The 25,389-nt window shown below is 33.9% G+C and overlaps 3 protein-coding genes across 3 annotated transcripts in view; 2 read left to right on the forward strand and 1 right to left on the reverse strand.

Annotated features, from left to right (window-relative positions):
- The first annotated feature begins 317 nt into the window (after nt 1-317).
- Nucleotides 318-5,569, forward strand: LOC133192341 (uncharacterized). The gene is made up of 4 exons (XM_061328358.1): nt 318-513; nt 1,477-1,740; nt 2,036-2,149; nt 5,280-5,569. The coding sequence occupies exons 1-4, from the start codon at nt 318-320 to the stop codon at nt 5,531-5,533; spliced, it is 828 nt and encodes a 275-aa protein (XP_061184342.1). The 3' UTR covers nt 5,534-5,569.
- Nucleotides 5,570-5,774: 205 nt separating this feature from the next.
- Nucleotides 5,775-25,389, reverse strand: part of LOC133191967 (microsomal glutathione S-transferase 1-like) — a 190,902-nt gene continuing 171,287 nt past the window's right edge. The window contains exons 2-4 of the mRNA XM_061327757.1: nt 9,889-10,032; nt 9,445-9,539; nt 5,775-6,096 (exon numbers count right to left, since the gene is read on the reverse strand). Of these exons, the coding sequence (XP_061183741.1) occupies nt 5,853-6,096; nt 9,445-9,539; nt 9,889-10,008 (459 nt within the window). The 5' untranslated portion in view covers nt 10,009-10,032 and the 3' untranslated portion in view covers nt 5,775-5,852. The remainder of the gene's footprint in view (nt 6,097-9,444; nt 9,540-9,888; nt 10,033-25,389) is intronic.
- Nucleotides 12,077-23,587, forward strand: LOC133191954 (phosphoglycerate kinase 1-like). The gene is made up of 12 exons (XM_061327733.1): nt 12,077-12,221; nt 13,921-13,971; nt 14,212-14,364; nt 14,637-14,781; nt 15,185-15,288; nt 17,679-17,798; nt 17,928-18,042; nt 18,393-18,572; nt 18,685-18,761; nt 18,967-19,067; nt 19,718-19,816; nt 22,976-23,587. The coding sequence occupies exons 1-12, from the start codon at nt 12,160-12,162 to the stop codon at nt 23,017-23,019; spliced, it is 1,251 nt and encodes a 416-aa protein (XP_061183717.1). The 5' UTR covers nt 12,077-12,159; the 3' UTR covers nt 23,020-23,587.

The raw sequence follows: 25,389 nt of genomic DNA on the forward strand, positions 1-25,389 counted from the left end.
TTTGCCAGTTTATACTTTACTGTAGAAAACGAAATTTAAGTTTATAATTGTGCACATTCAATAATTTCGCCACTATATACTACACTATACATAAGAAAAAGCTAAATTAGAAAAAAAAAAAAAACAACTCATTAATGGTTGTGACTCTAAAAATGACGCCTGATGACCCCACCACCACCACTGAAATTGTTTCCTACAGCCAACAGACTTGTACATGTAAGAAGTGATTTCTTTAGCATGGCTTATTGCGTAAAATAATTACATGCATTTCCAATGTACACAGAGATCCACAATTTTGGATTGGACTCCATGCACCAATGAAGAAGATAAGATCCCGCTTTGAATGGGAGGGTTCTTGCCAAGAGCCATCATTTGCGTTATGGGGCACGCGTCCTCCTGACGTAACCGACCAGAGATACTGCATGTACGGCAGTTTGAAAAAGATGCGAGTGAAGTTTGAGACAGCAGACTGCTTTCAGAATGAGAAAATGTTTATGTGCGAGGAATCCCATGGTACGTAATTTTAAGATTTAAGATGGAAGGAATGTCATATATATATATATATATATATATATATATATATATATATATATATATATATATATATATTTTAAAAATGAAAATAGAGGGAAATTTAATGAAAAATAAAATGTTTTTACATAAAAGGGGGACTAAAATGTATAATCAAGAATAAAAAGGAAGATACCCCACCCCCTAAATGAAAAAAAAAAAAAAATAAAAGGTTATTGACCATCTTCTACACTAATATGAACAATCACATTTTGAATATCTATAGCTAAATGCAAACAAATGGATAAATTCAAAAAAAAAAAAGTAAATAAAAGATAATAACAAGAGACCCAGGGGCCATAACTCTCACCACTCTGGTCCAGCTGTTCTTCAGCAGATTTTCCCCCTATAACTTTCTAGGAACCCAACCTTACCCCTGGGGGTCATGATTAGAACACATTTAAATCTACACTACCTGGGGATAATTTCTTTTTAATATGACTAATCATTCGTTTACTTTTCTTGAGAAGATTTTTAAGGTTTCCCACCTATATTTTCCATTGTAAAATTTTGATCTCCTATTTCGGTCCCACCCCTCTCCAGGGGTCATGATTTGAACAAACTTAAACCACCTTCACTCAATAATGCTTTGTGGCAAGTTTGGTTAAAACTGGCCGAGTGGTTTGGAAGAAGAAGATAAAATTGTGAAAAGTTTATGATTACGACAGAAAACGGACAAATTTTGATCAGAACAGCTCACACACTTGAGCCTTTGACTATAAGGTGATCTAAAAAGGATAAGCTCCCGTCAATGTAAAAGAGATATAATTTTTTTTAAAAATCAATCAAAATCCAGATATAACTTAATTAAAGCCAAATATTTTAAATTGCCATCATAATAATGTTAACACTCTAATAAAACTACAATTCAGCATCTGCATACAGTCCAGTTTTTTTTCCTGACAGGTGCTTGTCTATATGACGTCAAATACAAAGCATTTGGTAACATCATGGCATCACTGCACATAGAAAATGCCAGCGTTTCCATCTGTAAGATCGCCTGTGACAATTTCGTCTCAGAAACTGGTCATCGTTGCTCTGGCTTCAATTATAATGATGTCATCAAAAGTTGCGGACTAATGACGAGTGACAACTTGTATCGTTTGGACAAGTACCACCGTCCATCCGATTCCAATCACCAGATGTTCATCAAACGATGCGACATCCAAGGTATGATATTTTGTAAAAACCATGTATTCTTGAGAATAACTCAATATATTAATACATGTAGTTTATTGTCAATTCCGAAATACATTGTAATCATGTGGGTAAAAAAAATTTTACACCGGCCCTTAAATTTGTAAATAACTTGCTGAATGGATTTTTTTTTGTAAACCCATTGCAAATATATTCATGATTGTTTACTATTATCAGAATTTAAATATGTTTATATTTTTGAAGTTTTTAATTGTTATACTAGTAATCTCAAACTTAACACTTTGTGACATTTGTATTTCTTTTTCAGCTGTGCTGGAAACAACCAACACCAAGTTCCGCCGATTGTGTCCCTTAGTCCCCATTAGCCAGTGTGCTACCAATAGACGACTTTGCAATGATTCATACGACGAAAGCCCACCAGGTTAAGAAATTTGTTTTTCTATTCAATTATTCTCATTTTTTTCATCCATTCACTCGATCAGTAAACATAAAAGTCATACGAAACAATGTCATTAGCATTTTGAGTTGGAGGTCTGGCATAAAAAAAAAAGTTGGAACGGGAAGTTGGGGGTCGGGAAAATTATGGGGACCCAGTATACACACCCACCTGCATGATGCAATTAAACTCGATCCCGATCTGTAGGATCATATAAAATATAATTATCTCCAAGGGTATACACATATGCTTTAGGTGTTGGAAGATGATAGTGGGTCCAATTATTAGATTTTACTATAGATTAATATGTAAATTTGATGAAATGTTATTGATGGGATTTTGGTGGGATTTCAGGTGGGATGAAAAATCCCCCATTCTCCTATGGGATTTTAAGTTTTGGGAGAAGTTTATAAGAAAACTACAACATTGTGGAAGTTAAGATTGACATGATGAGATGAGAATAAAAAATCCCACCAAAATCCAGGAAAATTTTTAAATTATGTCTTTTTGAAAGGGTACCTAAAAGTCCGGACTATGTCGTGTCTGGACTTAAATGTCGCAGTGTTCATAGAGGGTCCAGGAACTCTTCGCCCTGACAATAGGCTGGATTCAACATCAAGCTTTCTTACTATTCTCTGGCCGGTATAATACAACTGTATAGGGATCTTATTTTAATAATTAACTGATTTACGATTTTCTGTTTTTGCTGAAGTTTATTTTGACAGTATTCGTTCTCCTTTAAATCGAAAAATCCAGGAACAAACTATATGTCTTGTATTCGATATCTTTTATGGATATTTCAAGATTTCTCTTCGACATCAAAGTATATATATAAAAGAAAACACAAAATTTTATTTCTTTAGAGAAAGTTCCATGGGGGACAACATTCTGTATTTATTGAAGTTTCCTCCACTTAATAGGACAATCAATCACATTATTACACATTTGTTTCACATTAGAATCTGAAGTTTATATATATAGCATCGATCACTACAATAACTACCAACGCATCACATTACACGGGGAGAATAAAATAATCCTAGTAGCATTTAAATGAAATTTAAGCCCAGAGTAGCTATTGTGGTTTCCATAGCGATCAGAACCCCCGTTTTACAGTTCTACAGCTACTTTGGCTATTATTTGTGTTTATGTGAGTGTGTGTGTCTCCCCCAAAGACAGGAGATGTATGTCAATATTTGTCTCTCTCTATCACAAAATGTGTGAAACCAGACTCAAGGATCTGAAAAATATGGTCACACTGAGCAATGATATAATTTTTTTTGATGTCTGGGTTAAAAGATAAGGAATCCCTGATTTGAAAATATATTTATAAATCAATCTGAGTATTAGGTTATTGTTGCTGATGACTCAAGGTCACATCTTAAAGGTCAATGCCATTTGGCAAGGAGATAGTGAAGTGAAATCTTATTCTTGCTATAACTGTGGAATCTTGAATTTGAATGATTTAAATCTGGATATTGATGCTGACGGCCTAAAGATGTGTAATGACCTTGACTCAGTGACAAGGTCAGGACGATGTCAAGATCATACACTGCGGCTATGGATATGATATTTTAGAGTGAAAATCTGTTTTTATTTTAAACAAAACAAGTTTAAACAAGAGGCCCATGGGCCACAACGCTCACCTGAGTAACTTTAGCTTTGCTGTTTTTCACTTGACCCCCCCCCTTGTAGTATTTATTGTGGCCCCGCCCTACCCCCGGGGGTCATGATTTGATTAATTTAGAGTCTACATTACCCCAGAATGCTTCCACATACGTTTTAACTTTTCTGGCCCAGTGGTTCTTGAGAAGAAGACTTCTTTAAAGATTTTTACTACATATTTCAATGTAAAAAATGGATTCCCTATTGTGGCCCCGCCCTACTCCCCGGGGTCATGATAAGAACAATTTAGAATCTACACTACCCCAGAACGCTTCCACATAAGTTTCAGCTTTTCTGACCCAGTGGTTCTTGAGAAGAAGATTTTTAAAGATTTTTCCTATATATTCCTATGTAAAACTTTGATCCCGCATTGTGGCCCCACCCTACCCCCGGGGGTCATGATTTGAACAAACTTGAATCTACAATACCTGAGGATGATTCCATATCAATATGATTAATTGTGGCTTTGTTGTTCTTGAGAAGAAGATTTTTAAAGAATTTTCATATATATTCCTATGTAAAACTTTGATCCCCCATTGTGGCCCCACCCTACCCCCATGGGTCATGATTTGAACAAAATTGAATCCACACTATGTAATTAAGGTTTCACTTAAGTTTCAACTTCTCTGGCCCAATGGTTCTTGAGAAGAAGATTTTTAAAAGAAGACACCAAATTTTCACCAATTCTTAATTATCTCCCCTTGGAAGAGGGGTGCCCCTTCATTTGAACAAAATTGAACCCCCTTCACCCAAGGATATGCTTTGTGGCAAGTTTGGTTGAAATTGGCCCAGTGCATGGTTCTGGAGAAGAAGTCGAAAATGTGAAAAGTTTACAGACGGACGGACAGACAGACGGACGACGGACAAAATGTGATCAGTAAAGCTCACTTGAGCTTTCAGCTCGGGTGAGCTAAAACACGCACGCAACAGCATTAACGGACCCGGTTACCCGTTTTTGATCTTTTAAAAAAACACATTTTTTGAGTGCGTTTTTATATGTCACAATTGCATTTTCTTATATTATACCTTCATGTAAATTAGTTGAACTGATTCCTCCTGCGAAGCAACAGTCAACATTGCTTGACGACGGGTGATATTCAAAAAAATATTGATTGTGCAGAATTTATGCGCTCACGGTTCAGTGTTATATTTATTTGTATAAAAAATTTAATATAATGTGATAAACACAGCATGTAGTTGCAGTATTTATATAATATAGTACATGTATATCTTATCGTTCTATTGATGCTTGACAGCAATGGAAATGTATATTTTGAACAGTATTTTTGATACATTTTAATTATAGTCTTTCACTAACCCTTAGACCTAAGATGTATAGGAATTCCGACAAGGAATCCGATTCCAAACGATAATTTTTGCTATGTAAACAACTGATTTTTACAACCAGACTTCATAACAGTATTTACATTTGGTTTTTGTTCATTTTCAGAATTCGGAGAATGTGTTTGTAAATGTCACAAGCCGACCACGAAATTAAATCTGACAGAAATTATTGAACACATCGTAGACACCATACGCATCCCTCCCAAAAATACTTCTATCGCCATCAGACAGAAAATCTCCGTAGATGACTCGCGCATGAGCTCTCGGGGTATTGGATATGTTGCCATAGCAATCATGTCAACCATCTTTGGTGGAATCATTCTTATGGATCTGAATACATTGAGAATGCATTTGACTTGATAATATTAATGAATATAAGACAACAATCTTGTCCAACCATGCCTAAAACAAAAAGCAATGTAATGCGACTCATTTGTCTACCCTCTACCTCTATTTGAAACATGTGCATGGAAAATAAAATATCTTAATTGATATGTTGGATTTGTTGGTTTTTTATTGGTTTGTTTTTTTTTTTTTTTTTTTTTGTTTTTTTTTTTCAAAAATTCTTTCCACAGACATTTTACAAAATTTTTAAAAGATCTTTCATAAATTAATTTTTAAAATAACAAATTCAGTATATTTCTTATATCAAACAGTCACCACTTATATAAAAATGTTTTTATAGGGTTCCTTTCTGTAAGACTGACCAAGCCATAATACATATGATAATAACTCCGGTGAGATATGAAAAAGTCCTTGAAGGTTGTGGAAGAGCCCGTATAAATGCTATGTCGTACACAACACGTGACAAGAGAAAAATCCGGAAGTAAAGAGCAGCTGTTGAAGCTTCCGGTTCTGTCAGAACGTAAAGCAGACCAACCGTCACAAATGGGAAGACGTTTTCCAGATTATTTAAATGACACCTAAAACAATATGAATAGAAATATTCATTAACATAAAGTTCATTTGTTATTTAAGGAAATGAAAACTTGAATGATATGGATCCATCCATGCATCAATCACAACGATAAGCAGTTTATAGTTCTTCACCCAGAGATTTCATGGCTCAAAAAAGAGTTTGAAAAACAATCAATAGTGCGCTTAAAGAGGTTCATAACACCAAAGAAAACTTTTTCGGGCTTTGAAAAAAATATTATAATACATATATCATATAAAAATGTACATATTAAGTGTATACATGTATGTAACGTATTTCATTTTCAACAGAGAATATACCTGCCATTCCCAGGGAAAAAAGTTACAAAATAATTGTTGTTTAAATCATGCAAATTCATACAAATAAAGTATTCAGTTACTTTACCTTGGTCTAATATAAAGTTAAGAATGCTGTTTATCTTAAAACTGCGTCTCCATATAATTATTAGGACTGCATGTGTATCATGACGGGAAAAAGTATCATGATGTTTATTACGATTTTAAAGAAAATTTTTGCAATATATCATGATATATCAAGTTTTTATATTTGCTGCTTTTTTCAATTGTTTAAATGATTTTGATAAAGAAAATACAGATTTCAGCATATTTCTTTCTTTCTTTTTTTTTTAGGTCACCTGAGTCACTAAGGTGACCTATTGCTATCTGTTTTCATCCGTCGGTGTCCGTCGTCCGTCGGTCGTAAACTTTTGAACATTTCCAGCTTCTTCTCTTGAACCACTGAACCAATTTCAACCAAATTTGGCATATAGCATCTATGGGTGAAGGGGAACAAAAATTGTGAATTTCGTGGTCCCTGCCCCCCTGGGGCCTGAGGGCTGGGGCTAAAACCACCAAAATTAATGCAGTCATTAAAAATCTTCTTCTTTACTCCTGGACATCAAGCAGTCAAACTGTTGGCATGATTGTAGTAAGCATTGAGCCCTCTACCAAAATTGTGAAATTCATGGCCCCAGGGTCAGGGGTTCTGGTGCTAGGGTGGGGCTATATAGATCATATAGTGAAAGTGCATTATTCCTTTGAAAATCTTCTTCTCTGCTCCTGGGTATTAAATAAAGTAACTAAGTACATAGTTATGATGAGCAAGAGTGCCTCTTCCAAAATTGTGAATTTCATGACCCCCAGAGTCAGGGTTCTGGTGTTAGGGCAGGGCTCTATTGATTATATAGTGAAAATGCATTAATTCATTGAAAATCTTCTTTTTTGCTATATTAAATAAAGAAGCTAAGTACATAGTTATGATGAGCAAGAGTGCCTCTTCCAGAATTGTGAATTTCCTGGCCCTAGGGTCAGGGGTTCTGGTGTTAGGGCAGGGCTCTATTGATTATATAGTGAAAATGCATTAACTCTTTGAAAATCTTCTTCTCTGCTCCTGGATATTAAATAAAGTAACTAAGAACATAGTTATGATGAGCAAGAGTGCCTCTTCCAAAATTGTGAATTTCATGGCCCCAGGGTCAGGGGTTCTGGTTTTAGGGCGGGCCTCTATTGACTATATAGTGAAAATGCATTAATTCTTTGAAAATCTTCTTCTCTGCTCCTGGATATTAAATAAAGTAACTAAGTACATAGTTATGATGAGCAAGAGTGCCTCTTCCAAAATTGTGAATTTCATGGCCCCAGGGTCAGGGGTTCTGGTTTTAGGGCGGGCCTCTATTGACTATATAGTGAAAATGCATTATTTCTTTGAAAATCTTCTCTCTCCTACATATTAAATAAACTAAGTACATATTTATGATGAGCATGGCTGCCTCCTCAGAAATTGTGAATTTCGTGGCCCCTGGGTGAAGGGTTCTGGTGTTAGGGCGGGGCTCTTTTGATTATATAGTGAAAATGCATAAATTCGTTCAAAATCTTCTCTGCTCCTGGGTATTATTCAAACAAAGGAAGTGCATGGTTATGATAAGGAAGAATGCCTCTTCCAAAATTGTGAAATTTATGGCCCCTGGGTCAGGGGTTCTGGTAAAGGGGGGCTCTATTGATTTTATGGTGAAAATGCATAATTTCTTTCAAAATATTTTTTCTACTACTGGTAATAAAGCAAAGAAACAAGTGTATAGTTATGATGAGCAAAGTTCTTCTTCCAGAATTGTGAGTTCATGGCCCCTGGGTAAGATGTTCTGGTGTAAGGGGGGAGGGGGCTTTATTTATTTAATTATATAGTGAACATGCATTTCTTTGAAAATCTTCTATGCTTCTGGGCATATTCAAGGCAAACAGAGTAAAAGTTTTAATATGCAAGGGTATTTTTACCAGAATTTTGAACACCTGGATTATTTAGTCAAGTGTTCTGGTCCTGGCCAGGGCTCTATGAACTTGTACTCTGCTGAGCAAAGTTATTCCCCTTTGCCATTCGCCTTTGATAATTAATCACAGTAAATAATGTATTTGAAAGGTTAATAGAATAAGAGAATTATGCAAGAATATTTATTGTATAATACAAAAAGTACTTTCATAGTTTTAATGATCAGGTAGACTTGGAAATAATAGATGAATAAAAGTGAGGCAAAATAACTTATCTTTTTTAATGTTCTTCAAAGGCCAAGAGAGACCAATGTGAGAAGTAGTAAATTGGGATTAAAAATAGACATTTTGTTAAGTAGTCTGCATGGTAATAGTGATAAATGGGGGACAGATAGATTCTATACCAATTATTTTGTTGATGCTTATCATACTATTTTTCTTGCTTTTGGGCAACAATTAAAGCTTCATTTATCAGTTTATGGATCCTCTAAATTGTTGTATTGTACTCAGGTGACCGTTAAGGCCCTTGGGCCTCTTGTTTTAATTTGATATAATTGTTGGTTAAAACCAAAAAAAAAAAAACAAAAAAAAAAAAAAGAAAGAAATAAAGCCAAATAAAGATCTAAAGTTTTTTATCTGCTAAGAAATATAATTTTACTTTTCTTTTGGATTTTTAATGAGTTCCGACATATTGGTAACTCAAATAATCTAAGACCAAAATATGTACATTTCATACTTCCAGAAAGTATCGAAAAACATCGATGCTTTATTTTATGTATCGACGAATCAAATTGACCCTCTCTGCATCACAATACATCGACGTAATGTTACACCTCTAATATAAACCATAATATTTTTTCTTACATCTATGTATGTAACTGATAAATATACAATATTGTACTGTAATGCCTATGGGATGTATGTCCCACGGAATAAAGAACTGAACTGAACTACATCTAAGGGCAGGTAAATCTTACTGCACAAAATTAATGATCATGAAATTAGAACTCTGTAGTGTGCATTAATTGTCTACAGAGCCACCTTAATTCAATATCTATTTAATAATTATATACCTTCGTAATCTCTCTATATAAGCATCGTCTGAGGTTGGTTTAAGGTGATGTTTTCCTACAATAATTTGTGAACAATCCTCAGGAAATGCAAACACCTGGAATGAACACATACAAATGTACCTTTATCTATTGTTGGAAACATGAAAATTCGAACAAACTTTAAAAATAATAATACAATCTGTATTTCATAATAACAGTAGGTAGATTTTGAAACACTGGAACTATATTTCAAATTATGCACGATAAAAATATACATTTACACATGCATGCAGATCTGTAGATCGCTGGAATGAAAAAAAAATGGGATAAATATAGACTTCTTTCAACGGGTGGCACTGAAGCTCTCTGATCGTCCATCCCAAATTTTTCAGACCAGAAGCTACAGCCCTGCAGCTAGCCCCAGTGAGAGTGGTGTTGTGAGTATTCATAGATGAATGCATGTACCTTTCGTTTGATGCGACTTCGGATGATCAGCAATGCAAGTCCTATCGTCTTCAGGATCAAAACGGTAGAATAGAAAGCAAACTGGGCAAACACCGGGTTATCAAATCCTAAAATCTCCATTATGATTGTTATAAAAAACACCAACTCTAGCTGTCACATAGTAAGATAGACACGTGTACACTTGTTAATTCTGATATACTTCCGTTTAAACTTCCTTGATACAGTAATACATAATACAGATTAAGTTGTAGGAATTTCACTAGATATAGCATGCATAAGTGTATAAAAGTCAAATGCAAGTGTGTCTATCTGGCTCGCAGCAACGGTTTCAAAAGTGGGGGGGGGGGCAACTTCCAAAAATATCTGACAAGCAAAAAGAAAAAAAAGTTATTTATTTACCGTCCAAACGACCTTACTGCAACAAACAGGGGGGGGGGGCAACCAGCATATAACGGAAAATTTACTATAGAAAAATACTATACTCAGAAAAAGTGGGGGCCGGGGCCCCCATGCCCCCCCCCCGCGTTCTATGGGCCTGTCTATGAAGCAAATGGGATATTGTTTTTATATATTATTATTAAAACCCCCAACACGCACGCACATGCAGCAGTTTTTTTCTTTTGCTTGTCGAAGTTTTTCAGAAAGATTTTTTTTTAAAATGCGTCGATCTCTACTCTATAATCTTTGAATAATTATGCCTCTCATACTTCACTAATGAAGTCTTCGGCGAAACATTGAATGAAATTGTACACCAGTGCTAATCTTATATATCTCAAGGAGGGAAAACCGGATTACATTGTATAAACGTTATGGAAAGGACAATATACCATGCTTAATTATTCTAAAAAGTCCCAACCGTAATTAAGTTTTTGGTTTTTTTAATATAGAATAGAATAGAATTTATTTCCAAATTAGGGCCTCATGGGGCCTGACATATAACAGTTATGATTACATATCAATACACATAGAACACATTGGTACAATTTACATGTAACTAATTAGCTCATTGTTCAGTTTGTACATAGTAATATAATGATGTGATGACGAGACACAACGTAGCCTAATAAACAACTCATTGTTCAGCTTGTATAATGTAATATGACGACTAGACACGAAAGTTGAAAAAAAATGTTGTGTACATATAATTTTTGTATTAACATTTATACAACATACTGAGTGTAACATTATGAGTAGAAAATAAGTATATCAGTGGTGTGTAGTTTAAGCACATAGATCCCTGGTTATTAAAAGATGGAAGGATGCATAAGAGACAGAGTCATATTAATTATGCTCAATTTTGCTCTGACAAAGAAACTTGTACAGGCACATCTAAATTTACAAGGATAATGGAAAATTAACAAGTAAAAATCAGTAGATAAATTATTACATATATATGGACAAAGAAAAACAGCAAGAAGCAACGAGAGGCGGTGCTAAAGGACATCAGTTGGTCCACTTCTACTTGGAGCGATATTCCAATGTTACATATACAATAATGAAAATCATACTTTTAAAAAATGTATTGAATAATACATGTGCATGGATTAACAGCAAAGAGCAACGAGAGACGGTGCTATAGGACATATCAAATCCACTCTTGCTTAGTGCAACATGGCCGTAGGAACCGGGGGGGGGGGGGGGCACGGGGGGCCGATATATAGATTACTATAGTAAAAACATAGATACTATATGCTTGTGCCCCCTCAATAAAAACGTCTGATGACTTTTTTTTTTCCTGTCAGGAAATTTTTGGTAGTGCTAACTGAAAAATGTATGGCTGTGCCCCCCCCCCCCCCCCCAAACTGAAATTGCTTCCTACGGGCCTGTGCAATTAATACATATATACAACACATTTAAATAATACATAAAATCCTATTAGATGACATATAATGTAGTATAAATTTTATGAAATGGTCTTGATTTCTGAAGAAAAAACTCTTATTTTTTAAAATGTAACGGCATTATTTTAAAAAAAAATGCCTGAACATAAATTTCTTGTTTTATATTTCTTTTCTTTGCAATTTCTTTGCAAATATTATATCAAGAATTTGTAGCATGTAAATGTTTATTGCGACTCGAGTAAAATAGAAATCCATGTCTCTGGCTTCGCATAGAGTCATTGCTTAATTAGCAAATCGGAATCATTCTGGTCACCATAAACCGTTTTTATTTTACACACTGGGAACTCTTTGGTTTACGAAGGAGAAAAAGTGGTTGAGAAAAATAAATTTAGCGACTGCTTCTTCAAACTTCGTGTAAAAGTGGTGTAAAATGGCTCTGAACAAGTTGGCAATTGATCAGATTGATCTTAAAGGAAAGAGGGTACTTATGAGGTATGATTAAAAACATTCATCTGAAGCATTATTGCATTAAACATCTGCAGACCAAGAGCCGGCCTCCTGACCTTGTTTTTACCTTTCTCAAGGCCACGCACGTTTAATTTGCATGCACATTACAATTGACGTTAATTACGGAATTTAAATGCTTCACGTTCATCAGACAATATTTGATCCTTAGCTTTATTGCTAGCTTACATTTGATAAGGAACGGAATGTAAAATATTTCACGAATATTGTCAAATTTCATCTTCTTCCTCCTCCTTCATCTTGTTTACAATAAACTGATAAAATGTATGCATTAATGCATTTCAGCCATTTAGTATTTTTTTCAAAAAAGGGAAGGTTTTCTTATGTTGAAACTATGCAGGTTGATCACCTTCGCCAATTGGACACAGTAACTTCATGAATGCATAGAACATCGGCATGAAGTTTGTTAAATAATTGTGAGAATTCTCTTGTTGTTTGCTTTACATTGGTTTAAGCATTTGGGTGCATATAAATCAGCTAGTTACAAGTAGTTCATGAGGGATCTAATAAAGGGTGTTATGATATAATTATATACCAGTATACCGCAACAGGGATCAACATTAACAGTTGTCCGATTGCCCGGGACAAGTAAATTCTCAGTTCGGGCAATTGAAATTGTCGACGTACTTGTCCGATTGGGCAAGTGAATTTTTTTTCATAGAATTGCACATATTTATTTAGTTTACATATTTTTTTGAAATATGAATTTCATTGAAAGGAAATTAAAAGGAAAGGGTTATTGCTGCATGGCAGTGTGCATTAAAAGGTTAAATTTATGAGTACATTGGTATAAATTTATGTACAAATGCAGCATCAATTTATTTTTTCACTGACTGGTAGCTGCTGTTTTATCACAGTTTTTTCTTATCATAACGTTTACAGAAATTAATTTTTTCTTCTTAAGTTCTTTCCTAATTTTGGGCAACCAAGTTTTGCATTTGGACAAGTCAAAGTTTGAGATCACTTGCCCGAAGGGCAAGTGAATCTGAAAGTTAATGTCAATACCTCTGCAATACACAAGAATATTATACCATATTGTACAAAAACTATACACCTTTGTATCACAATATAAAACATTATAGCAATTTGTGCTATTTCTTTTTAACTTAACCTAATAAAAATAATTTAATTCTCTTTCTTCTACTTGTGTTCAGAGCTTATTAAATGTTAAATAATGTATTTGTGAAGAAATAATCTTCACCTTTTATCTTTTCACATTGTGATAGAGAATTTCTCATTTCAGAACAGAGACACATATCATATAGCAAATTATGAAAGATGAAATATTGTGATTTTTATTGTGATACAATCCATGATACCATGATATACCATGATATGCTTTAGCTGTATCGTTACATCCCTGGATCTAGCACATGATTAACATGTGCATTGCTATAAATATCTCTACATGTGTTATCTAACTTTTATCAATAAAGAAATGTAATAAATAAGTAAAATAGCTATAAAATTGAAAGTGGATTGTATAGTCATTATGATTTGAAAAAATAAAAAAAGAAAAAACAATTAACATGATTAATTCACTTTTGAAATTTATTTTTTTATTGATTTGATTCGATCAAAGCAATCTTTCTTAATACATGTATCCTTTTATATGGAGATTTTTAAAAACTTCTACATTTAAAAAATTCTAATGTTACAATTCCAGGGTCGACTTCAATGTTCCTCTGAAAGAAGGCAAAATAACTAACACTCAGAGGTGAGTAAATAATGGACTATAAATAATTTCATATGACAATGCTTAAAAATGCTCATTCCCAATAAGCCCCCCCCCCCCAAAACCCCATTAAATTTTATTATTATTCTCTATAATGTTTAATTGCATACATTTTTTTTATTTACCTAGATTACCTTGAAAACAGCCACTTTGAGCTATTATCTTATTTATACCCAAAAAATCTGTTTCCTTTATTTATTATTGTTTTTTTTTTTTTTATAGAATTGTAGCAGCTTTAGACACAATCAAGTATGCACTGGAAAAGGGAGCTAAATCTGTGGTTTTGATGAGTCATCTAGGCCGTCCTGATGGAAAACGTTCAGAAAAATACTCTCTACTGCCTGTTAAAGCAGAGCTGGAAAAACTGCTAGGAAAGTAAGATTGAAATAACCAAGAAATGTATCATAAATTCATTGCTTCACATTTTGGAATAGACAGTGTACTGTTTAAAGTGAATTTATATGTACATCAATTAATATTCCTAAGAATTCATGTTTTGAGAATAAGAATACACACTAGAATCATGATTCCACTAAAAATTTGGCTTTTAAAATAGTAATTTGATTAATATAAAAATTGAGTCTTTTTAAATACTACATTTTTACCATTTTTACATTGATTTCACACTTTCCTTCATGCATGCTCAGGTCAGTGGAGTTTCTATCGGACTGTGTAGGACCTGAGGTGGAGGCAAAGTGTGCCGACCCCCCTGCTGGTTCTGTGATTCTCCTAGAAAATCTCCGCTTCCATGTAGAGGAGGAAGGAAAAGGGGTCAACGAGGCAGGGGAAAAGGTAGTTTGGATATCCTTTGTCACCTTATAACAATAACTTCTTCTTTTCTTGCTATTAATACATATATACATCTTCTATGAATACAATCATGTAGTCTAGAAGATGCACCTTTATTATTGCCAGATAGTAATCTTTCTTGTGCAAAATTCAAAGCAGTTATCATCAATATAATTCATACAGAAGAGGAGTACTTGAATTCTGTTATGCCTAACTGAAACTACAATTATATATATATGTATATACCTAAAAAAAGTACATAAGGCTTGCTTTACTATATGTGGAAAAATATGCTACAAAGCTAGGCCTTACAGCTGTGCCTTTGAATTTATTTAAAATGTGATATTATATCTCTTCAGTAATACTTTAGATACAGAGGAATTTTTCAGTATTTTTATATTCATAGGTCAAAGCCTCAAAAGAAGCTGTGGAAGCATTCCGTCAGTCTCTATCCAAACTAGGAGATGTGTATGTTAATGATGCATTTGGAACTGCACACAGAGCCCATAGGTTAGTAACTTCATTTCAAAAAAAAAATTCTTGTAGGCATGAATTGTGTTTTATTGCAAAATATCAACAAACTGCAAAATACAGGTAAACTTCGGTATCTCGACATCGGATATGTCGACAACCTGGGATATGTCGACGTCCTTCCGCGGTCCTGGCAGTATTTACTATATAAATGATTTCCAAAAACTCTGATATGTCGACCTCGGTAATGTCGACAACCCGGGTTATCTCGACGTATATTCACAGTCCCAAGAGCAAAATTTACCTGGTATATGTCAACATCGGCAGTTTTCTGCTCTACTGAACCTAACTGTTTGTCAGATAGGGTCGCTCGTCACGCACAGACGACTCTGGGTATATCGACGTCGTCAAAATTTCACACCCATGTTTTGACTGCACGCTTCTTATTAATTCTATAGACTCTGTTTGTAGGTGAATCCCAAGCCCCCTCAGTGACTTTGGGAAGTTAATTGCTTAATGTTCAACTTGGGTAATATCATTGCTTAATCTACACGATTCTGCGTAAATGTACAGACGGTTATATATATCGAAACCTTACATAACTTTTAAATATGAAAAAGATAACTAAAATTCAATGAATAACAAACACACTGAATAATTCAAACGAAGGAATTAAAAAGATGTTTTAATGATATTTTGTAGTTAAAATGTATTCAACAGGAAACAATCCAACTAACGACACAATTGACCGAATCAGCAGTAATTCATGCATCTGTAACATCACTACATTAGTTTAAATACACAAATCTCTTTAAATAATTAATTTTAATGTACATTCTTCCTGAATGAAATCAGAAAAATAATCCGCATTTAATTTTTTTCCATATATCGGATGTCGACTTTTATACGGTTCGAAGTTTATAGAGGGCATTTTGTATCCTGTTCTGACAAAAAGGCAAGTTTAGAAGTTACACGCGAATGCTGTAACTTTGTGCTGAAACTTTGTGAATTTAGAAAGATTTCGATAAAGAACACGTTTTATAAGCAAGATTTTTAAAATAACTTCTTAGATTTTTAATAAAAATAGAAGGAATTCTGAAATATGTTGAGCTACAGTCTATATTGAAGTCATGTACATATAATAAGCTTCTGTTTTGCGATGCATCTTGGACGTCAAGTCTCAACTCTGATATCTCGACACCTCGGATATCTCGACATTTTCCGATGGTCCCGTCGATGTCAAGATAACGAAGTTTACCTGTACATCTTAAAAAAATGTGTTGTACTTTCACTTCTGTGAGAAAGAATAGGAATATTGTTGGTACCTTTTAACCAGCTTCTCACCTCTTTCTATATTTTCCATGGAAAACATCTTGGAAATTCTTCTTCTTGATATCTTTCAGACATATGTTTACTCGATTTTAATGAGCAGAGTGCCTTTTAGCAATGTTATGATATTCTTTTCATATTCAGGATCTGGGTTTAGATGATAGGGATACGGTACTTTCAGAAATTTATTGTACATGTATTGTTGTCATCTGAAGAATTTCATGGTCAGTGGAAGACAAAAATCTTTCTTCTTGGGTTTTGAATAAGCAACAAAGAAACAAGGGTAAATTCTGAAATTTCATTTAGGGCACAAAATTATGGCAAAACAGCGAGAAAAAAAAAACTTGCATGGATGTCTCAGAGAGTCCAATACTCTGATAATGGTCAAGGCCCATTGGCTCTTGTTTTGGTCTAATTAAAATTAGATTCTTTGATCCACTCACGTATGATCACTTTAGGTAGCAAATGTATGTGAGTTGATCAAAGGAGTTTATTTTAATTAGATTGCTCTTGTTTAGTTGAGAAATGCTATGATACATACCGTAAATCTGGAAATTTTTACGTCGATTTATTTTTGTGAATTTGTGTCAAAAAGCTGTTGATTAATTTTTACGTTTCAACATTTTGCGAATTGTCATTGGCGCTAAAATTAAAAAGCACTAAATTTTTTTTATAACAGTTAATGAGTTACGCATGTATATGTACATACAATAAATCACGCATGTACATATAATATTAAACGATGCCAACGTTCAATAATCAGACAAAAATATTAGAAGACATAATACATCTAAACTGTTTAAAGTTTTCGTACACTTTATTAAATCAAATCTCGTTAACAATCTGTTGTAAACGCGGGCTTCATAAAATGACCACTGCTTACCAACACTTGTTCACCGGGTTAAAAATAGACACCAGCTGTCAGCAAAATTTTTGTTTACATTTTATTTATTTTTTTTTTTTTTGCTGATTATTTTTAAGAAAAATATTTTTGCGATTGCACTGCACGCACAAATCTGCTAAAAATTTATCTACGGTAAAAATTTCAGATTTACGGTATATCTTTGCATTTCAAAGAAAAATGTCGCATTTCTTCATAGTTCAATGGTTGGGTGCCAGCTTGCACAGAGAGCATCAGGATTTTTGCTAAAGAAAGAATTAACTTACTTTGCAAAGGCACTGGAAAACCCAGACAGGCCATTCTTAGCCATTTTAGGAGGGTAAGTACTCACAATTTCATGTTGCATTTAATTCGTCTGTATAAATATTTCATGAAAAGCTAATCTTAGTTACACTGTAAATAGACTCCAGTATTTACATTTGTCAATTTGAATTGCTTGTTCTTACAGGGCAAAGGTTGCAGACAAAATTCAGCTGATAGAAAACATGTTGGATAAAGTGAATGAAATGATTATAGGGGGTGGCATGGCTTTTACTTTTTTGAAGGTTCTAAATGATATGAAGGTGAGTTTAAAGAGAATCTCTTTAAAGTGAGTTTGAGGAGAATCCTTGCCAATCAGTGAAGTTTCTGAATCAATGTCTGTAGGTCTTCTGCAAGTTCTTTTTGTCAAAAAAACTTCAAATTTAGCATTGTAATAGAATGTTTGCTGGCATTTTTTGAATCATTTTTTTATTATTCTTTGCAGAAGAAAATATGGGAAATCTGCAAAATAGATCAGAATTTATTTTTAACTGGTACATTTTCAATGAGAAGATAACTCCTGAAGTGTGATTCTGTATTGAAATTTAGTAATCTGGTTAAGATTGGTCAGCTCATTCTCAAAACCTAAAGCCACATTTATTATGTTGTCTAGATTGGTAATTCTCTTTATGATGAGGAGGGATCAAAGATCATTAAGAACTTGATGGATAAAGCTGCCAAGAACAATGTCACAATCACCCTCCCCTCAGACTTTGTGACAGGGGATAAATTTGCTGAGGATGCCACTGTTGGATCCGCCACCGTAGAATCAGGGATCCCAGATGGTAGTATGGTGAGGATAATAATAATCAAGTGAAAGTAATAACAGCTTGTTCCACAATTTGATGCTGAATTTATGTTGAATATTTTTGAGTCCTCGAACAATGGTCTTTGTTTCTTTGCAGGGATTGGATGTAGGTCCCCAGTCCATAGCTAAATTTAAGGAGGTCATAGGCAGAGCCAAAACTATTGTATGGAATGGGTAAGAATTGTTAACAATAATTTTTGTTAAATTAGAGTACTTTATAGTCAAACAATTGATGATTCTGGTCTAACTTACCGAATATCAGAGACATTTGAACATGAACAAAAAGAAACTTTAAAATTTTTATTGCACTGTACGTGCTACACAGGTTGCTCGTTCCATGTTCAAATTTAAAATGAAATTTGTATGTTGATGTTTTCAGACCTCCAGGTGTATTTGAGTTTGAAAACTTTAAGAAAGGGACAGTGGCAGTGATGGATGCTGTAGTTGAAGCAACACAAAGAGGAGCCACAACAATCATTGGTACATTGTATTATAAGCAGGAAAAATTCAAATTTTACTTGTTTTAAAGTCTCAAAGGGTTTATTTGAGCAGTAATGCATACTTACATTATTTGTTTGATTTAAAAGAGCATTGGGTACAAAAAGGTGAATGATCTTAATTCTGATTTAAATAAGTTATCACTAAATGGCTTCTATATATATATCTAAAGAACATGTAGAATGCAAAGAATCATTTTTATGCCTTCCTTGAATATGGCCGAGGCATAGAGTGTTTGTCATGTTTCTCTGTCTTCTGTCTTTCCATCCATCACACTTTGAGTTTTGCTCAGTTTCAAAGAAACTGTTCAAGATATTTTAACCCAAATTCAAACACTGTTATGTTTTTGTGAGTGCTACTGAACTGTGTCATAATTTTTTTGACCTTGCCCTCATTTATCCCTATTTTGTGTTTGTGCAACTGCTAAAATGTGTTCAAGATATTTTTAAGAAAAAAATTGTGTTTATTGATAAAAATCGGTGAGACAATTTAAAGTGTGTTTTCATGTTGCAATACAAATGCACCGTGAGGAGGGTATTCATGTCCTGTGGACATGTTTCTATTTTTTTTTTAAGAGAAGTGAAAAAAATCATTTTTACATACCCTTAGATTTTTGTTTGGTTCCGTTTTAGGTGGTGGTGATACCGCAACCTGTGCAGCTAAGTTTGGAACAGAGGACAAAGTCAGCCATGTTTCTACAGGTGGTGGAGCAAGCTTAGAGTTGTTAGAGGGTAAGTCTGCTGAAATTTAAACTGTGTTCCAAATTGCAACTTTGTAAGAAAGGAGATATGAACCTTTACCAAATAGTTTGTTTGAAAGGGGCCATTGTACTTTTTTATATCCCAGCAAAAAAATTTATGTGGGTGGGGGAGGGGGGGGGGGGATGAACTGGACATCTATACTTAACTTGGTATTTCCATCTGAATGTCATGTGACAAGCTAAGTTCAAATTTTGGTCAGCTCTCAGGTTGTCTAAAAAATTGTTCATACCAAACTTGAAAATTTTTGCATGTTTGGATATTCAGTGTGATCCTGTGGCCTGCAGGTAATTCCACCAATTCTTGCTAACTACAATGACATAGGCCATTTTTATGTTGTGGTTGAATCTAGTGTATATACAGTGTACTAATCAAATGGTAAGACCGGAGGAGTTATGTGACCCTGGTTGGTCCGTCTGTAAAAAAAAAAATTCAAAATGCTCGATCTTCATCCTACGTATACATTTAAAAAGAACTCAGTACAAAAGTATATTATATCAAGATACTTAAAGCTATATATGGTATATCTGAGCTAAAAAATAAAAGTACGAGATTGAGTGTAGATAAACATGATATATGTTATTTACGTTCAAATTAAAATTTCACTGATTTTTAACTTGAATAACCTCACGTTTTCATAGTTAAATTGACTTAAAACTGTGTCAGTTATTTAAATGCGGAGTTGGTAAATAAATAGGTTATTGTTTTAAATTTCTAATATCTTTGAAACGTAACTGATATAAATTGTGTAATTTACAGGAAAGTCCTATCTATATATAAACTAAAAAAACAAATAGAAAGATCTTTTTAGTAAGTCTGAACTTACAAAAAAAAAATATGCCATATATGACTTTAATTCTATTGATTGGTTGTTTTGATTATATTATGATTAAGGATGTTGCAATGGCTTTAAAAAATAGCAATTTCTGTAAAACACTTTCAAGACACTTCTCCCCCTTCAATTTAAGTATGATTTTAATTGAACTTGGTACACATGTATGCTTCACCATGGTACACAATGTTGTTATCCATTTTTGATTTGGATGAAAAATGTTACCATGGTTCCTAAAAATAACAGCTTTTATGGCCTTTTAATATGTATTAGGAGGTGTTTTTAAATTTATTAAACAACTTAAAGTGGGACTACTGTCTCTATACCAATTGCATTGTAAATTATCATATTCATAGTCTTGAGTTGCAGCCTTTATTAATATACTTTTTGCATTGTTAATATTTAGCAGTTGGTAGGGGGCATGGATTGATGGATTGTTTTAGAGTTATGTAATGGATCCAAGGGAAGTCCATGGTGACTAGAATTCACAATTACTAGGTGCATGATATTTGCACAAACCCATATAATTCATTTGAAAGGCTGTTTAAAGGAGATGGTGGATATGTTGGGGCAAACGGTACCTGGTGCCCCCCTTCCTCCCCCTCCCATAAATTTTAAAATTCAAGATAAGTCATGTCTTCTTAAAATCTTCATTCTTGCAATCTTGCCCTTAAAAAAATCCTAGAATCTAGGAGTTTCCGGAGACTTTGTCCCCATCAGGGGCCTCAAGGTGGCCCCAGACCCCTGCCTAATCAGTTGCACTCCCTCTAACTTAGAGTCCTGTATCTGTTCCTGAAGGGTACATGTACAGTGTATGTTCAAGCTCTGCTGAGTATAACCGTCATTTCTGTTAGATTTAACAAGTAAACAATGCATTACTAAGGCACTAAGATGTGTTCTGAGGCACAGAAATAGTGGGTTTGTCCATTAATACACTTCTATGCAATTCTGGTATGAAAAAAATAAACATTTAAATGAAATAGACCACATGAATGATATTTTGCCAAGAAAAGGGAATTATACAATGTATCGTTAAAAGAAATGCCATATAAAATTTATGAATACATGTGTGTAGTGCATCCAAGAAGTATTATCAAGAGCCAAGTAATTTTCTCAGTGCAAGTTTCATAATGAAAAATACGCAATAATTAGTGTAACTTTTTAGCATATTCTGCAATGCAGTCTGTCTTAATGATGCTGTACATCAAAATCTCTCTGTACTAGACATTTTATTATGTTTTTCATTATTGTTACATTATTCTCTTTATGAAGATTATCACTTTGACGAACAAGCAACTACAAAATGGACAAGATCATACAGGCCCAGTTCAGTGACTTGCACTTTGCTTAATCTAGTATATCAATAACTATAATCTTGACCTATGAACAAATAGCCTCAATATTTGCAGATGTATCCTTTAGTTGTAAAGTGAATGCAAAGCCTGTATGTTGAAATATTTGTTTGGAACATAGGAAAAGGAATAATTCTGTTCTTGATCTTTTATTATATGGCCTCAAAGTTATAGATGCACAGTCTTCCTCAAACTAACTTCCATGTATTTACTTCATGACATGGAGTGTACATATATATATAAAATACATGGCTACTGTCTTGAAATATAAGCGATATTTGGGCGAGGGTAAGAAAATGTGATGGAGGGCGAGGCTTGCCGAGCCCTCCTTCACGTTTTCGACCCGAGCCCAAATATCGCTTATATTTCAAGACAGTTATCATGTATTTTGTTTATCCTGCAACATATTTTTACATTTGACATCCAAAAGGAGCTATTTTCAATAGATTTAGGCACATCTCTGCAGTTGAAACTAGGACGCCACAGCGTAAACATTGCAATGTGTATGACGTCACAATGCTTTTAGAACATTGGAATACATGCTCGAGGCTTTATTAGGGCATTGACCAAATAAAGCTTTGTTTTATTAGGTTACATTTATTAGGTCAATGCAAGGGGTAGTTGCAGGATATAAATTATGAGATTTATAGGTCAAAACAAGTCAGATTATATATTACATCAAATAAATTGAAATGTTCATAGCAGTTATCTTGACCTCAGACCAATTGATTCCAAAAAATGTTAAATGTCTTCCAAACCATTCCCTGCATATGTAGTAAATATATGTATATATCTAGGGATTGTAAGATCAAGTTATTGTGTCACTTAAACAAAAATGTGAAACCCAACTTGAACAGAATTTATTGCCAAAAACCAAAAGTTTTCAGGAGAGAAGGAGAGAAAGAAAGGGAAAAAGTTTTTTTAATTTTATTTTCTTTTTATTTACAGGTAAAACACTCCCAGGTGTTGCTGCATTATCAGATGCTGCTTAAATCAGATCTATTTTATAGAAAAAAAATAGGAGGATTTAACAATCTTGGTACAGTAGACTCATGTGTTTGTCAATAAAAATCATGACTATGTTTTGACATTAATAATATAGATACATGTATATTGTAAGATTTATGCCTTTTTTTAAAACTTGTAATCCAAAAATTGGTGAAAGACCATAAATGGTATGTTTGGCATAAAAAAAAGACTATGCTTGTACCTTCATGTTTTTATGACTCAAAATCTTGTTGGAAGGAGAATAGAGGGTTGTACATGTATAAAAGGTAAAACTTTATTAATATATTAACACTTATCCTTCAGCGTATAGCATAATTGTTTCCGGTCTTTTTTTTCTTTGTTATTTATATATGCCCCTTACAGTGCTTTTTACATGGAATGGCAGTTAATGATTTTTTTTTCTTTCACAGTCTTAGTTAAAAATTTTTAATCTTAAATACAAACATGTATGTAATTTCATCCTGATATTTCATCTATGATGACTTCCATGCAGCCATAATGCTTTCCATGTACTGCTTTGTTTTGTTAAGGAAATAAAAATGAAACTGATAATAGTTGCATTTATTTTATTGAAATTACCAAATGGGGATATAAAGTGTCATTCAAATAAAATAAAAATATTAATAGACAGTATTTATAGTTAATATTAATTTAACCAGCAGCTTTGATATTGAGTTTTCCCTCATTTTTCAACTCACCGGAGCCAAAGGCTCAAGTGAGCTTTCTTCATCATAATTTGTCCATTGCCTGTCATCATTGACATTTGTCCCTGTCATCATAAACTTGTTGCAATTTCATCTTCATCTCTAGAATCACTGTGCCAATTTCAACCAAACTTGGCACAGAGCATCCTTGGGTAAAAGGAATTCAAGTTTGTTCAAATGAAAGGCCATGTATTCTTTCAAAGAGAGATATCATGGCTTCTTTTGAAAATTTCTTTCTCAAGACCCACTGACCCAGAAGAGATGAAACTTATGTGAAAGCTGTGTTACATAATATAAGTTCAGTTTTGTTCAAATCCTGATCCCCCAGGAAAGGATGGGGCCAAAACAGGGGATGGAACTTTCAAATAGGAATATATAAGAAAAAATATTATTAAAAAATCTTCCTTTTAAGAACAGGAAAGCCAGTATTAGTCATATTTACAAGAAAGCATCCTTGGGTAGTGTAGATTTAAGTTTGTTCAAATCATGACCCCTAGGGGTAGGGTGGAGTCATAACAGGAGATCAAACTTTTACATACAAATACATGTACATGTATATAGGAACAAATCCTGAAGAACAGCAAAGGCATGATTAGTCGTATAAAATGTAGAAACATCCTCAGGTAGTGTATGATCAAATTTGTTCAAATCATGGCCCAGGGAATGGATGAATGGGGGAGGGGAGCACAATTAGAGGTTAAATTTTTACATGGGAATATATAGGATTTTTTTTTTCTTAAGAACAGCAAAACCATGATTAGTCATATAATTATGCAAGCATCTTCAGGTTCTGTAGATTCAAGATTGTTCAAATTAGGACTCCCTGGGGTTTGGGACAGAATTTAACATAGCCTTTAAAAATCTTCTCCTGAAGAACAGCAGGGCCAAGATTAGTCTTATAAATATGGAAGCATCCTCTGGTTGTGCAGATTCACATTTGTTCAAATCATGACCCAGAGGGGTAGGGTAAAGCCAAAACTGGCAATCAAAGTTTTTCACAGTAATATACATGTACTTGTATAGAAAATATCTTTGAAAATCTTCTTCCTAATGGCAAAGCCAGGATTAGTCATATTTATATGAAAGCATCTCAGGGGTAGTGTAAATTTAAACTGCTTAAAATCATGACTCCTGAGGTAGGTGTGGCCACAACTGGCAATCAAAATTTTACATTGTAAAATAGAAGGGGGGGGGGGAATCTTTTAAATGTTCTGCTCAAGAACACCAAAGCCATAATTAGTCAATATTAATATGGAAGCATCTTCCAGTAGTGTAAATTCAAGTTTGTTCAAATCATGACCCGCAGGGGTACATGAAGGGTGGGGCCATAATTGACGATCAAAGTCATATATAGGAAAAAAAAACCTGCTGAAGAAGAGCCATAGTGACTCGGATGAGCGTTGTGGCCCATGGGCCTTTTTCCCCAAGCTGACGTGATATGCTTCCTATGTCTTACTGTAGATTTTATTATGAATGGATATGGTCAGAATTCATTTACCGATTAATCACCCTATTATTCTACTGAAGCCTGAAAACCGGTAAGGCTAACAAACGTTATAAAAGACAACAATTAATTTATGAGACTCTTAAAACATACTGTTATATTCAGGCGAGTCATATTTTTTTTTTTTACTTTTCTGCAAAAGAAAG

The sequence above is a fragment of the Saccostrea echinata genome, unplaced genomic scaffold, assembly GCF_033153115.1.
Source record: "Saccostrea echinata isolate AGI-Se365-2 ecotype Australia unplaced genomic scaffold, CSIRO_AGI_Sech_v1 ptg000025l, whole genome shotgun sequence".
Taxonomy (NCBI): domain Eukaryota; kingdom Metazoa; phylum Mollusca; class Bivalvia; order Ostreida; family Ostreidae; genus Saccostrea; species Saccostrea echinata.